This window comes from Anopheles nili, chromosome 2 (assembly GCF_943737925.1).
Source record: "Anopheles nili chromosome 2, idAnoNiliSN_F5_01, whole genome shotgun sequence".
In the NCBI taxonomy this organism is placed as follows: domain Eukaryota; kingdom Metazoa; phylum Arthropoda; class Insecta; order Diptera; family Culicidae; genus Anopheles; species Anopheles nili.
The window spans coordinates 61,777,500-61,790,040 of NC_071291.1; the positions used below are offsets into that span (position 1 = coordinate 61,777,500).

General features: G+C 42.8%; 4 protein-coding genes across 4 annotated transcripts; 2 read left to right on the top strand and 2 right to left on the bottom strand.

The window, feature by feature from the left end:
* Positions 1-287: 287 nt before the first annotated feature.
* Positions 288-719, bottom strand: LOC128727430 (perlucin-like). Its single transcript, XM_053821348.1, has one exon. The coding sequence runs from the start codon at positions 717-719 to the stop codon at positions 288-290; it is 432 nt and encodes a 143-aa protein (XP_053677323.1).
* Positions 720-950: 231 nt separating this feature from the next.
* LOC128727440 (collectin-10-like) lies at positions 951-1,462 on the top strand. Its single transcript, XM_053821359.1, has 2 exons — positions 951-1,011; positions 1,083-1,462. The coding sequence occupies exons 1-2, from the start codon at positions 951-953 to the stop codon at positions 1,460-1,462; spliced, it is 441 nt and encodes a 146-aa protein (XP_053677334.1).
* Positions 1,463-4,811: 3,349 nt separating this feature from the next.
* Positions 4,812-5,105, bottom strand: LOC128727451 (perlucin-like). Its single transcript, XM_053821370.1, has one exon. The coding sequence runs from the start codon at positions 5,103-5,105 to the stop codon at positions 4,812-4,814; it is 294 nt and encodes a 97-aa protein (XP_053677345.1).
* Positions 5,106-5,474: 369 nt separating this feature from the next.
* Positions 5,475-5,986, top strand: LOC128727462 (low affinity immunoglobulin epsilon Fc receptor-like). The gene is made up of 2 exons (XM_053821381.1): positions 5,475-5,556; positions 5,607-5,986. The coding sequence occupies exons 1-2, from the start codon at positions 5,475-5,477 to the stop codon at positions 5,984-5,986; spliced, it is 462 nt and encodes a 153-aa protein (XP_053677356.1).
* The last annotated feature ends 6,555 nt before the right edge of the window (positions 5,987-12,541 follow it).

The following is a 12,541-nucleotide window of genomic DNA, read 5'->3' on the forward strand; positions in this document are numbered from 1 at the left end:
CATTTCACTTCATTTGCAACCTTGAATGATGAATTCAAAATTTGTTTTAAAACTGCAATACTTGTAAACATTTGAACGGTTCAAGGGTTTTTATAAACTTTTTTTAATGATCGCCCTACAAGAGATTTTACATTCTTTGTCTAATAATTGCGTCTCAGCACTAGACTATTGTTCTCGATTTCAACACGCAAAAAAAAGCAAGGCATATTTTTTTCATTTAGTATTTTATTTGATTTAAAAAACAGTTGCACTGCTGCAGCAGTGGCCAAGGATCGCTGGCAGCGTGCCTACAATAAATCATATTCACAAACGTAGGGTAGGGTCAGATCACATGGAAGATCATTCCAAACGAAATTTGAATCTATCGAGAGGCAGTTTTCACCATTCGATCCGGCGTTGTTCGGTTCACCGCTGTTGAAGTTGGTATACCCGTCGAGGCTTCCCACTGGTTTGTTTCTCGAGATCCAAATCCACGCGCCCTCGATGCCGTTGTCCGTACCGCCAAGCCAGTGAGCACCGGTTCCTCCAGCTTTTTTGATTGCCTTCTTAACCTCGTCGTTCTCGTCTTTCGATTGGATCATGGCCAAATATCCACCCTTTGAGCTGCATTCCGTCAAGGCTTTGAAGAAGCTAACGGTGGTACTGTGAACCGAGTACCTCACCACAGCGTTAGCCACAGTCACGCCAAGGATAACAAACACGAGCAAACTTGCGTTCATGATGGAACAGTCAGTAGATACCAGAAGACGGCTGGTGAGAATACGGTGCATAATGATGCGATGTGTGCCTTTTTATACACCGGGCGCAACACCAGAGCCACCTGAACCAACACGTACTCCACCAACGTTGTTGATCGTCTGCCGTGGTATAAAAGCCGGTCCGAAAATGCGAGTTTATTCGTAGTTCCCGAACGCTCCTAACGTTACGTTTTCACATCTCCGTCCATCAGAATGATCTTCAAGATCCTTTGCGTTTCGCTGTGCGTGGCGTTGCTTGCCAGCCAGGCTCATGGTACGTTCGACGATAGCGATCGTAAGTGATATCTATTAGCTGACGTTTTGGTTCCTTACTTTTTGCGACAGGTTTCAACGAGTATGTAGCGTACAAGAAAGACCTGTCGTTCTTCAAGGCGTGGCAAACCTGTCGCCTGCAAGGTGGAAATATAGCATCGATCACATCTGACGCAGAGAACGATCGTGTGAAGGCGGCGATAACGGCAAAAGGATCACTATCCGACAAATGGTACATCGGTGCGACGGATATTGGCTACGAGGGTCGTTTCTTTTGGATTGGATTGAACATGGAACTGTTATCAACTTCGTATGCCAACTACGACACGGGTAAACCTAGTGCCTCTTCAGGCAGCGATGATTGCCTGGTGATGTCAACCGGTGGCAAGTGGAGCGATGTCGGATGCGATGGAGTTACCGGATACGTGTGCGCGTACAAAAGCATCCACTAAGTGAGGGCGAGCTTGTTCTTCATCCAGGTTGGACGGGTTGTACTAGTATAAGAAAGGATAAAAAATGTATAACATTTAACTCAAGCTTTAAATGTTCCGAAAATTGACACACAGTCTCTGTAGTGAGTTTTATTCGAAAGTATCCTCCCTGTTCATACAATAGTGACAAGGTAAAGAAACAAGGTTTCGTATGGCGTGTGTCTATTTAGCGGATAAGCGGACCAAGAGTGTCGGACCAGACTGACTGTAAAAATGTATGGATTCCGCTTGGCGGTCAGGCCGCCTAATTGAAACGCAACGATTGCTTAGTGCTCATTGCGCTCATTTGGGGCCATGGTTCTTCTATTATTAAAAAAATCAGGAACCTTTAAATCTAATCTTTAAATCTAAATCCCGTGTCCATTTAGCGGATCGGACTTTAAATGCCGGAATAATGAGTGACGGACCTGAATCGTGAGTCAAACGACAGGAACCGTTCTGGGGAACCGTGGCTCTCTCCATACAAATTGTATAAGCGGTGGTCGGTTACCTCGGTTCCGAGAAAATTAAGAGAACCGATGGAATGGACCGATGTGTTTATGTGTAGGGCTCTACTTGGTTCTTACGATACTAGGCGTTACATCGCATAAGTGTTTGAAGGAGAAGATCGCGAGCGAGCAATCGCGTTACATATTTAGCTTTTCGATGAGCTAATGCTGAAGATACCGCGGTACAGGTTTGCACCCGTCGACCGACGTTGTAGAGTCGTGGACCGACGCTATCGGACCCGGCCAGCTGACTCGATGATAGTTTCAAAGTATAAATAGTTTTGAAACAGGACTGTACCCACAATTGCAATATTATTTCGTAGTGCTAGTAGATATTAAATTAAAATGTTCCAGATATTTTTATGGCATTTTTGCAACGCCGAATGCGAGAACTCGAAACGGTAAAGACGCAAAATAAGCCCTCTCTCCATCTTCGACAGGACCATGAGAGTAGTGTCGCCTATATGTATGCAACACCTATAGCGTTTCGAGATATATTATAGGATTGGGGTTAGCTCAAGAGCACCTTGTTTAAATAGAAGAGTTGAATACTCCTCAACAAATTTAAATATTACGTTAATCTAGTTTAAAAAAAACAATAATTGATTCGAAATGTTACATTACGAGTTTCTACGCTTTTGTTTTATTATTGGATTATGCATGAGTTCAATATACTCCCAATAGTATTTAAATTTGAGAAAACATGAAATAAATAGACTTGCTCAGCGGTTCGTTGTACGCATTCGTGTATGTGGCCAAATGCCAGCTACGTAAGGATAAAGCTTGTATTGCTGGTATTTGTTGGTTTATCAGATATTTTTACTTTGGTTTGGATATATCTTCCATTCGAAATATTTAGTTTTGCGAATCTAAGTGTAAAGGAAGAATCTGAAATGTTTCTTATATAGAACTAGTTGATTAATATATATGTGAAGAAGAAGAAGATATATATAAGAAGAGAAAAAAAGGTCACCGTCATATTTATCAATACTATTGTTGATAACAAGTATCGTTAGAGAGTTGTTTTGCTCATAATCAAATTTATTTTTACGTATTGAATTCCGTAGATAATATAAGCAGTAAATAAGCAGAAACACTCAGCCTTATGAACACCAATATAAAATTACATGAAACTTATAACAGGACGCTTTTTAACGCGAATCAAGAAACGTCCGATGCCCTCGATGGCGGAGGTATTAGAGAGAGAGGGCGACTTCTACTAGCGCACTCTACTCAACGACGCCGATCGTCTCTTGACCGATCGGTCGCTCAGGAGTGTCGCACCCCAGTCGACATGCCCGATCAAAAGGCTGCGTCCGTTGATTCGAATGTCGGCTGCGTGCTCTTAACACTGGATTATCCGGTTTATTTAAAATATCGGTTTCTGTTTCGCTATCTGCATTAATTTCGACAGCGCAAAGCATAAGACCATTATTAATGTTTGATTTATTTAGCGTTCGGTGGCAGAATCACTTTAAACCATTCAGTTAACCCGATAATCAAAATCACACCGAGAAATTAAGGTATGATCACATCTCTGAATCTATATCCTGGAAAAACTGCACCTGAGCTGTTAATCAATCATTGAACGAGAAACATTTGTGGCATTTGTAACTCTATTTCTAGTTCTTCCTCGTTATATCCCATTGTCCCCATCGCTGGTATATTCAGAACGCTTCATGTGAGCTCTTTTGGCTGGATTTGCCATTCATAAAATGGCTCTCAGTGGACGAGTTGGAACAGGTTGGCGGAATGCTGACGATAAACATAAAACAATAACACGAGAGTAAATACGGAAATCAATTGGAAAATGTTTGAACGGTTCCGGAGCGTGTTGTGTCCCTCCTCTTAAACCATCTGACCAGATACCGTCATACGATGCATTCCTTCAAGGAATACAGACCAAGTGAGAGGTTAAGATTCATTATTGTTGTGTTGTTATCACACGTTTTGCTTTATTAAAACAACTATAAACCGGCTGCGTTATTTCAACAATTATGAATATGATTTTGCGTGCGGTGTGCAAGCTATTATTTGCCAATTTTATAACCTTTTAGTTTTTACTGGAAAGATCCTTTGGAAAGCGAGAGCGTGTGTGAAAATGCATCCAATAAACTGTCTATCAGTATCAATGCAATCGCAAATGCAATCTGTTTATCGCGCTGAAGCAAGTGAATCTTTTTTCTTCTGGCTATCTTTTCAAGCCTCAGCAAACAAAAGCAAATTTGACGAAACGGAGCGTAAATTCACATACCTTTGTTGGAAGAAAATATTGCAAAAAAACATCATATTCGTAACCGATCTCGCAACGAGCGACACATTCAATATAATACACATGGCACACAATTTAAACATTCAATATGAACACACATGACTCAGCGGAGTGCCAAATGTTTATCGTATCTGCTAAACACTTGCAGCTTGTGTGCACTGTTTCAAGAACAAGCCGTTTGGCTCGGATTGAATATATTGCCTCGTCCGCAAAACAGATCGAGGATGTATTGCAGCGGGTGATCCATTTTTTCAATCTAATTCTAGTTAGTTACAAGTGTACAACCAAGTGTAAATGTCAGGCACAACAAAAGCACACACGTATAAGGCGTTGGGTTCCTTGAGAGTTCGTCGGCTTTGGTTGAATCTTTTCAAACCAGCCATGAAGTGAGTTCAATAGTACAGCGAAATTCGTTCGGCACTAGCCAGCAACAAGCTCCTGAACCTTGTTTTATCAACTTTTAATGATCACCCTACAAGAGATTTTACATTCTTTATTTATGAATGAACTAGACATCTTATGTCCATCTAATGGATCGCTGGCAGCGTGTCTACAATATATCATATTCACAAACGTACGGTATGGTATTATCACATGGAAGATCATTCCACTGGAAATTGTAATTTATCGTGAGGCAGTTTTCACCAGATGTTCCCAAGTTGTTCGGTTCACCGCTGTTGAAGTTGGTATACCCGTCGAGGCTTCCCACTGGTTTGTTTCTCGAGATCCATATCCACGAGCCTTCTATGCCATTGTCCGTACCACCGATCCAGTAAGTACCGATTACTCCAGCTGTTTTGATTGCCTTCTTAACCTCGTCGTTTTCGTCTTTCGATTGGATCATGGTCAAATATCCACCATTTGAGCTGCATTCCGTCAAGGCTTGGAAGAAGGTAACGTTGGTACTGTGAACCGAGTACCTCACCACAGCGTTAGCCACAGTTACGCCAAGGATAACAAACACGAGCAAACTTGCGTTCATGATGGAACAGTCAGTAGATACCAGAAGACGGCTGGTGAGAATACGGTGCATAATGATGCGATGTGTGCCTTTTTATACACCGGGCGCAACACCAGAGCCACCTGAACCAACACGTACTCCACCAACGTTGTTGATCGTCTGCCGTGGTATAAAAGCCGGTCCGAAAATGCGAGTTTATTCGTAGTTCCCGAACGCTCCTAACGTTACATTTTCACATCTCCGTCCATCAGAATGATCTTCAAGATCCTTTGCGTTTCGCTGTGCGTGGCGTTGCTTGCCAGCCAGGCTCATGGTACGTTCGATGGTAGCGATCGTAAGTGGTATCTATTAGCTGACGTTTTGGTTCCTTTCTTTTTGCGACAGGTTTCTACGAGTATGTAGCGTACAGGAAAGACCTGTCGTTCTTCAAGGCGTGGCAAACCTGTCGCCTGCAAGGTGGAAATATAGCATCGATCTCGTCTTATGAAGAGAACATTCGCGTATTAAGAGCGATCTCGCAAAAGGGATCACTATTGGCCAAATGGTACATCGGTGCGACGGATATTGGCTACGAGGGTCGTTTCTTTTGGATCGGATTGAACAAGGAACTGTTGCCAACTTCGTACACTAACTTCGCCACGGGTCAACCCAGTGCCTCCTCAAGCAGTGATGATTGTCTGGTGATGTCGATCGGTGGCAAATGGAGCGATGCCGGATGTGATGGAGTTACCGGATACGTGTGCGCATACAGAAGCATCCACTAAGTGAGGGCGAGCTTGCTCTTCATCCAGGTTGGGCGGGTTGTACTAGTATAAGAAAGGATAAAAAATGTATAACATTTAACTCAAGCTTTAAATGTTCCGAAAATTGACACACAGTCTCTGTAGTGAGATTCATTCGGAAGGATCCTCCCTGATGGAAGAATTTCGTCGAATACTTCCACACAAAATCTAAGTCCTCTTTGTTGCAGTGTAAAAAAAGCCTGGCAGATGCAGTTTAATGTGTATCCACAGCATTGAAGCTTGTTAACGTATGCTGAAAACAAGTGGTGCGAGAATTAAACGGTTCGAGAGTCGAATGAGGTATTAGACACGATTTTTCTCATGATGAAAATCAAGGATTGGTTCCGATTACTTATTTCAAGTACTTTACTAGTCAATGGTGCTAGCAACTTTCCACACATCATGTCGCATGGTGCCTCAACCTAAAAGGGTGTTAGAAGTTTGTTTAGAACCTGTTGGAGTCTTATTACTTACCTGTTTAAATAAGCCAAAAGTTTTCTCTATTGTCGGACAATCTGTAAATAACAGCGACAAATGTTCGCCGAATTGGGCTTTTCTCTCTGTCAATCAGTAGCATCTGTTTCTATCTGATAAGACCATTATCAATGATTGAGAAATTTAGCGTTCGGTAGCAGATTTGCTTTACAGCGTAATGTAAGATCAAAATTAATTCGCTAGAAAATAAGGCTTGATCGCTTCTTTCAATCTATACGCGAGATGACGATGAAAAAGTACACCTGATCTGGTAATCGGTCGTTGAACGAGAAACATTTGTGGAATAGTAGATCGATCGACATCGACACTACGCCACTGGTTGTTGATATACCTGAACAAATACGCAAATAGTGTTTGATCATTTGGCGAGAATTTCCTGTGTTTGCTTCACGCAATGAACTCGAACGTTAGCAAACAATCTGGTAAGCAGTTATTAGCGATCAAATATGCTTTTAATCACCGCACTTTGTTAAAGTGTTTCAGATATGCTCTTATTCAACATTCGGAGAAAAAAAACAAACGAGAAACTGTACCATAAAATAACCGTTCGTATTATACGTCGACGACGTTTCGTTTCAATACAATTCCACCGTGAAACGTATGATTGATACCTTTTAATCTGTTAATGTCCAGCGCCTGTAGCCTTTCTTCGGGGTAGTGGTCAGCTTGAGCGTCGGCATCGAGCAGCGAGAGAGAATTTTCCGATCAGCAATCTTTCGCCCGCACCCATTGACCGGGAGCAGGAAGAGAGAGAAAAAAAGAGGAAAGTCCCATTTGTCTACCAGCAAATGTCAGCAGTTTTTCCGATTGTTGGGACCGTGTTTTTATCCGCACGGTACGGGTGACCGGGCTGTACGAAAGCAAAAACCGTACCAGCGCTGTGGGAGTTTTCCTTTCAACGCCTGTACTTTTGGGTACGTGTGCGTGTATGTGTGTTTTGCTCATCGTAATGTTTCATTACCCGCAGACACCCCCTCCCCCACCCCCACCACTAGGGAGGCTCCTTTGCGGTGGGTGGGTTCGCACTGGGAAGTAAATGTCGCACTTTTTTTTCCCATTCCGTCTCAGCAACCTCAGCTCGAGCGTGAAGTTTGAGAGAGTTGGAAAAACCAAAGCAAACCGAGATCCCGTGTCATGCACGTAGCCCGTGTCGCCGGTAATGGAAGACAAATCGAGGGAAACATTTCCTACGTGTCAAACTTTTTTCAAACCCATTTTTGTGTTATTTTTTATTTCCAACGACTCCTTGGCAGCACTTTTGCGTTCCGGCAGTTGGCCAGATTTTGCGGTGCGTCGGAAAATTAATTAAGGCGATTATATGGGGCCGTTGGAATGTTTCGCCGGATTCCATCGGCTCGAAGTGTCGGTGCGCGTGTACTTTCGCATTCGATCCATTCGATCAAACAAGAGGTCCTTTCGATGTGTATAGATTACCGGGTTGAGCCGTTCTGAGGCGTGTTTTGGGAGGGAGCAAAGAAAACGCGGCGTTTTACAGTGTGCAAGGAAAAACAAAACTGGGAGAAAAAAAAATGAACCGAATATTATGCATCCGAACGAACCGGAAGAGCGGGACACACATTTGCGTCACCCGGAGCGCTGTTTCCCGGCAGGACATTTGGGTGGACATTTGCAAACGTCTGAAACAACGGCCAGGACACGGACAAGGACGATGGCTATGACGAGCGCACAGCGCCCGAAGGTGATGCCGTTTCGAGCACAAACCGACCGTCGTTTTGAATGGGAAGGAACCTCGTTTGTGTCCAGTGTGTCCCCTTTTTGTAAACGTGTGCATGGCGGGCGCGCGTGTGTACGTTTTGCTTCCTTCCGTCAGTTCAACTATTGTTAAGCGACATGATTTTGAGCAATCGCAACCGCCAGCAGCTCTCATTTGTTTTGAACCGGGTGCTCGTACGCGACCACCTTCGGGCCGAATGTGGATTGCTCCTGCGGAAGGACACGCCTGAATGGAAGCGTGGGCGGTAAGACGCAGGTAACGGGCAATGGGCAATCGAGATGGCCCTCAGCCGGTGCCGTCAGCTTTCGTATTGAATGTCGCACCAAACGTGGACTGTCTCATACTTCTTTTCCTTGACTGGATCGCACATCGCACACTTCTGTACCGAGCATTCGCACGGAAGACCGATGTTTGAAAAGGACGATTATTTTGAAACTGTTTGCTGAATGCTGATTATGAGAAAAATATGATATATTTTTAATGATAATTTTGACCATAATTAAATAAATTTAGTGACAAGAAAATACTATTTTATTGTTCTATCGAGTGAAGGATTTTTGCTTCGTTAGCCTACTTTGAGCGTTTACCTTTTTCATTCTCTCTGTCACTCTCTACCTATCTCTTTCTAAAAATCGCTTAAAATTTTTCATAATTTTTAATAAAATTCAATAAATTTCAATAAAAGAAAATGACATCTCAGAGGTGATAAATTAGCTGTTGAGGAGATGGTGTATGAAAATTAAATTCCAAAATACAGGTGTATTACATTTTCAATACAATAATGTTTTAGGCTTAATTTTGCTATACAAATAACGTGTGTGAGATGAATCATTGGCAGCCACTGTGCGTCCATCGTTTCTGCTCGCTAACAGCCTCGCTTGGACGCGAATGCGAGAAAGACATTTCCTATTGATGATATAGGAAAATGACTTAAGGGACTATTTTTGTTATTTTAGACGATAACCCCATCCCGGAGTTTTCCCCTTTTTGGCGAGCGACCATCGCACTGGGTTTCGCTTGTTTTTCTTTCCGCTCTTCCTTAACTCCCCCACAATCCTGTAGCACTCCGAACTCCGGTGTTTGCCGCCCGCTCGGTATTGTTGTTTCTTCCCCGCCGCTCGTTTGGGTTTTTCGTTCATTTCCACCATCCCTAACCGAAGGGCATTTAGTGCGATTTGGCAGCAGGACCTCGGCGATGTCCGGCCACAGCAGCACAACCGTCCGGCATCAGGAGCCACGGTGGAAAAGCGTCCGGCGTTTGCCGGTGCCTGTTTTGAATTTACGCTTTTATTTTATTACAACCGTTGCGAAAACTCACCCTCTTTCTCTTTCTCTAGCTCGCTCGTTGTCTCGCTCGTTTCGCTTTGGTAGCGTTCGTTGTTTACCCATTTATTTCCGCTTGACCACTTGCCCATTACTGGACAACCGAGGGTGCCGCTGAGCGGTGGCATCCTCACACACGCGCGCATCCGATCCGGCCAGGGCAAAGGAAACGGACATCCGCTGCGTGCACACGCGACGCAAGGAGTCACGGGTGTGTCTCAAGGTGGGACGGATGCGACCGGTGCGCGGGCCCGAAGGTGAGAGAACCGGCGCATGAAGAGTTCTGCAGTGTTTTTCTATAATTTTCCATTGTTTAGAGAGGAAAATTGTTTCTTCCCTTGTTTACGCACTGTTTGTCGGTTTCTAATGTGAAATGAGCGGACGTACATGAGTTTTCGACTGCGCGGATGGAGGGACGTGTTTGGTTGTTTTTGTTGTTCTTCACTCACGGAGGGTAGAACCAACGGGAATGTTTCCTTAGGATCTTTAGGGCGGCTTGTGCGATCCATTTGTGTCGGTTCGCCGAAGGTCCGTAATGAGTTCGCAGCAAGAAATCTGACTTTTAATTTAAATTTCCCACCAGATGCCTGCACGGTTTGCGTTGTGTCAATATTCTAACGCATCTAGTAGGCTACCATTTATCAGCTTGACAATCGATTTTCTGGCGTAAATTCCATCAAATGATGGTGGTGACAGGAGCGACTTTTGATGGATAAAATGCTTATTTAAATTTGAACTTCCTCATCCAAAATTTATCTCAAAACATTTCAAGCACAAGTAGGATTATTAAATCCCTATTTCAATCTTTCGTCGTCCTTATCTCCATCGTATTTTAAATCGTTGCATTATGTATCGTATCAATAATAATTCTACGGCTTTCATTTATTGCCATTTCCTTCTACTAGAATTCCAGGCGAACTAAACGGCCTCATTGTTGGAATCTTCTTCAATGTCAAATCGATTGGCGTGCCTCAAAGCAGGAAGCAGAACACAAGAAAGAGAGTAAAAAAACGCAACCCAAATTCAATCGACCATCAGCCCGGAAGAGGCGAAAAACTTTCCATACCCTCAGCTGTATTTCATTTACTTATCGATTGCCCAAAAGCCGTATGGAAATTAAGATCCCGAAAGTGCGCCAACACCTTTATCGGTCTCCCCTCGGCTAGGGTCGTGATCTCTGGCGTAGGTCTTTTTTCTCCTTTTCTTTGTTGCAGTGCGTACCGCGGTGAGAGGGAAACCAGTTTTCCACCGCAAAAATCTATCAGCCAGACGGTGCTTGTTTGTCTTCCGGTGGCTGATGGCAGCGGGAACCACTACCGATCTCAATCAACCCCACGGCCGGTGGACACTCTGAAATATCTCCCAGCTTGGGCACGTGATTATAGCGAGCGACTGTCGCAAAGAAAGTACAGCAATGTACAAGAATCTTTATTTTTTCCACTCTCGTACCGAGCCAGACCGGTGCTTACACGAGTGAGAAGCGGTAGTGAGAGAGACAGTGAGAGAAAGAAAGAGCCCGGACCGTTATGTACAGACGCCAGCCGACAAAAAGGGCAACCGTCAGCGAAAACAGCTGGACGCTTAAGGCCACCCTTAGCGCATCGAGGTTTGATGGTTTTGCGTTAGCCTTAACCGTCTGCCGGCGTACATAAGCGACATTTCGAAGGGGGTTGTGCGTTCGTACATAACGTACATTGGGGTGTGAGCTTGGGCTGGACGGTGAAAGCTTCCAAGCAGACGGTTTTTAAAGCTTACAATTCACCCCCTCGTTTCAAAAAGCTCGCGAAGGAAATGGAAAGAAAAGTGGTGCGTGGCGATGGTGGCAGCGTTGTGCTGCGGACGTGGGATGGAAAGTCGTTTGCATGGTCGCACAATTTGAACAATATGAATATTGTGCCGGAATAAGGGCGGCGGCTCAGACTGATTTCATTACAGCAGATAATTTTATTGATTTACGCCGAGACTGAGCGGCTAAGCGGACGCAAATGCGGGATACCCACATGAGGTTGGCCGTTACCGTCGGATAAGCAGAGAATAATGAATATTCATGTGGAATGAATTTATACCCTAATTAAACAAATACGGTGCTTGTTTAGCATAGGAACATATCGCGTTCATGCTGTAAAAATATAAAAAAATTAATTAATTAATGTTGTCTATAGAAGAAACATATATCCTTTATGCACTGATTATGATCCCGATGAAATAATTTTTTGTGAAATGTGGGATCAAAATTAGAATATTTTTGAACTTAAATTTACGATCTTTAAGTTTTATGCTGGGATTTTATTCATACGAGCTTTGTGGTTGCATGTCCAGTTCTAGTTTTTCAAGAATAATATTCATCTCAAATTCATATTTATCCGAGCATAGATTAAATATTATCTTACAATACAAATCTATTATAAATTTACGGCAGCAAATAATGAAATCCGAATAAACTATGGTTTTATCAAAATTGTGATAAAACATTAGTTTAAAAAACGTTTTATTTCGTAGAGTAACGTCTGTTGAGCATGGGAATAGAATTTAGTATTTGAAGTATCGAAAAACGATGATTTATTTTTTCATAAAGCCATAAAGTTCCCAGAACGTTAAGTTGTATGCTCACACAATTTCATTGCAGAGAAATTTAAATTATCACTTTTCTGAAATTTACCTTTTTGATTTTGTTGGATTTCTATTTCATATTATGAGTTTCACTTAAATCTTATACATTTTAAACTTAATAGACGTGATATTGGCTAATAATAATACATTTTTTCTTATCAGATTTTCGCTCTGGACCTGCGTTTCCTCTTTGTATTTTCAAAATGCACTTTTTCTTCGCATGATGCATTTTTTATGGAAATTTACCAATACTGGTAAACACATTTCTTCATGAAAATTCGACACATTTCATGTAAACACATTTCTTCATGCAATTGTACGTAATAAATAGGATTTAAAAACAAAAATTGTTTCCCATACTAAGAAAGACCATG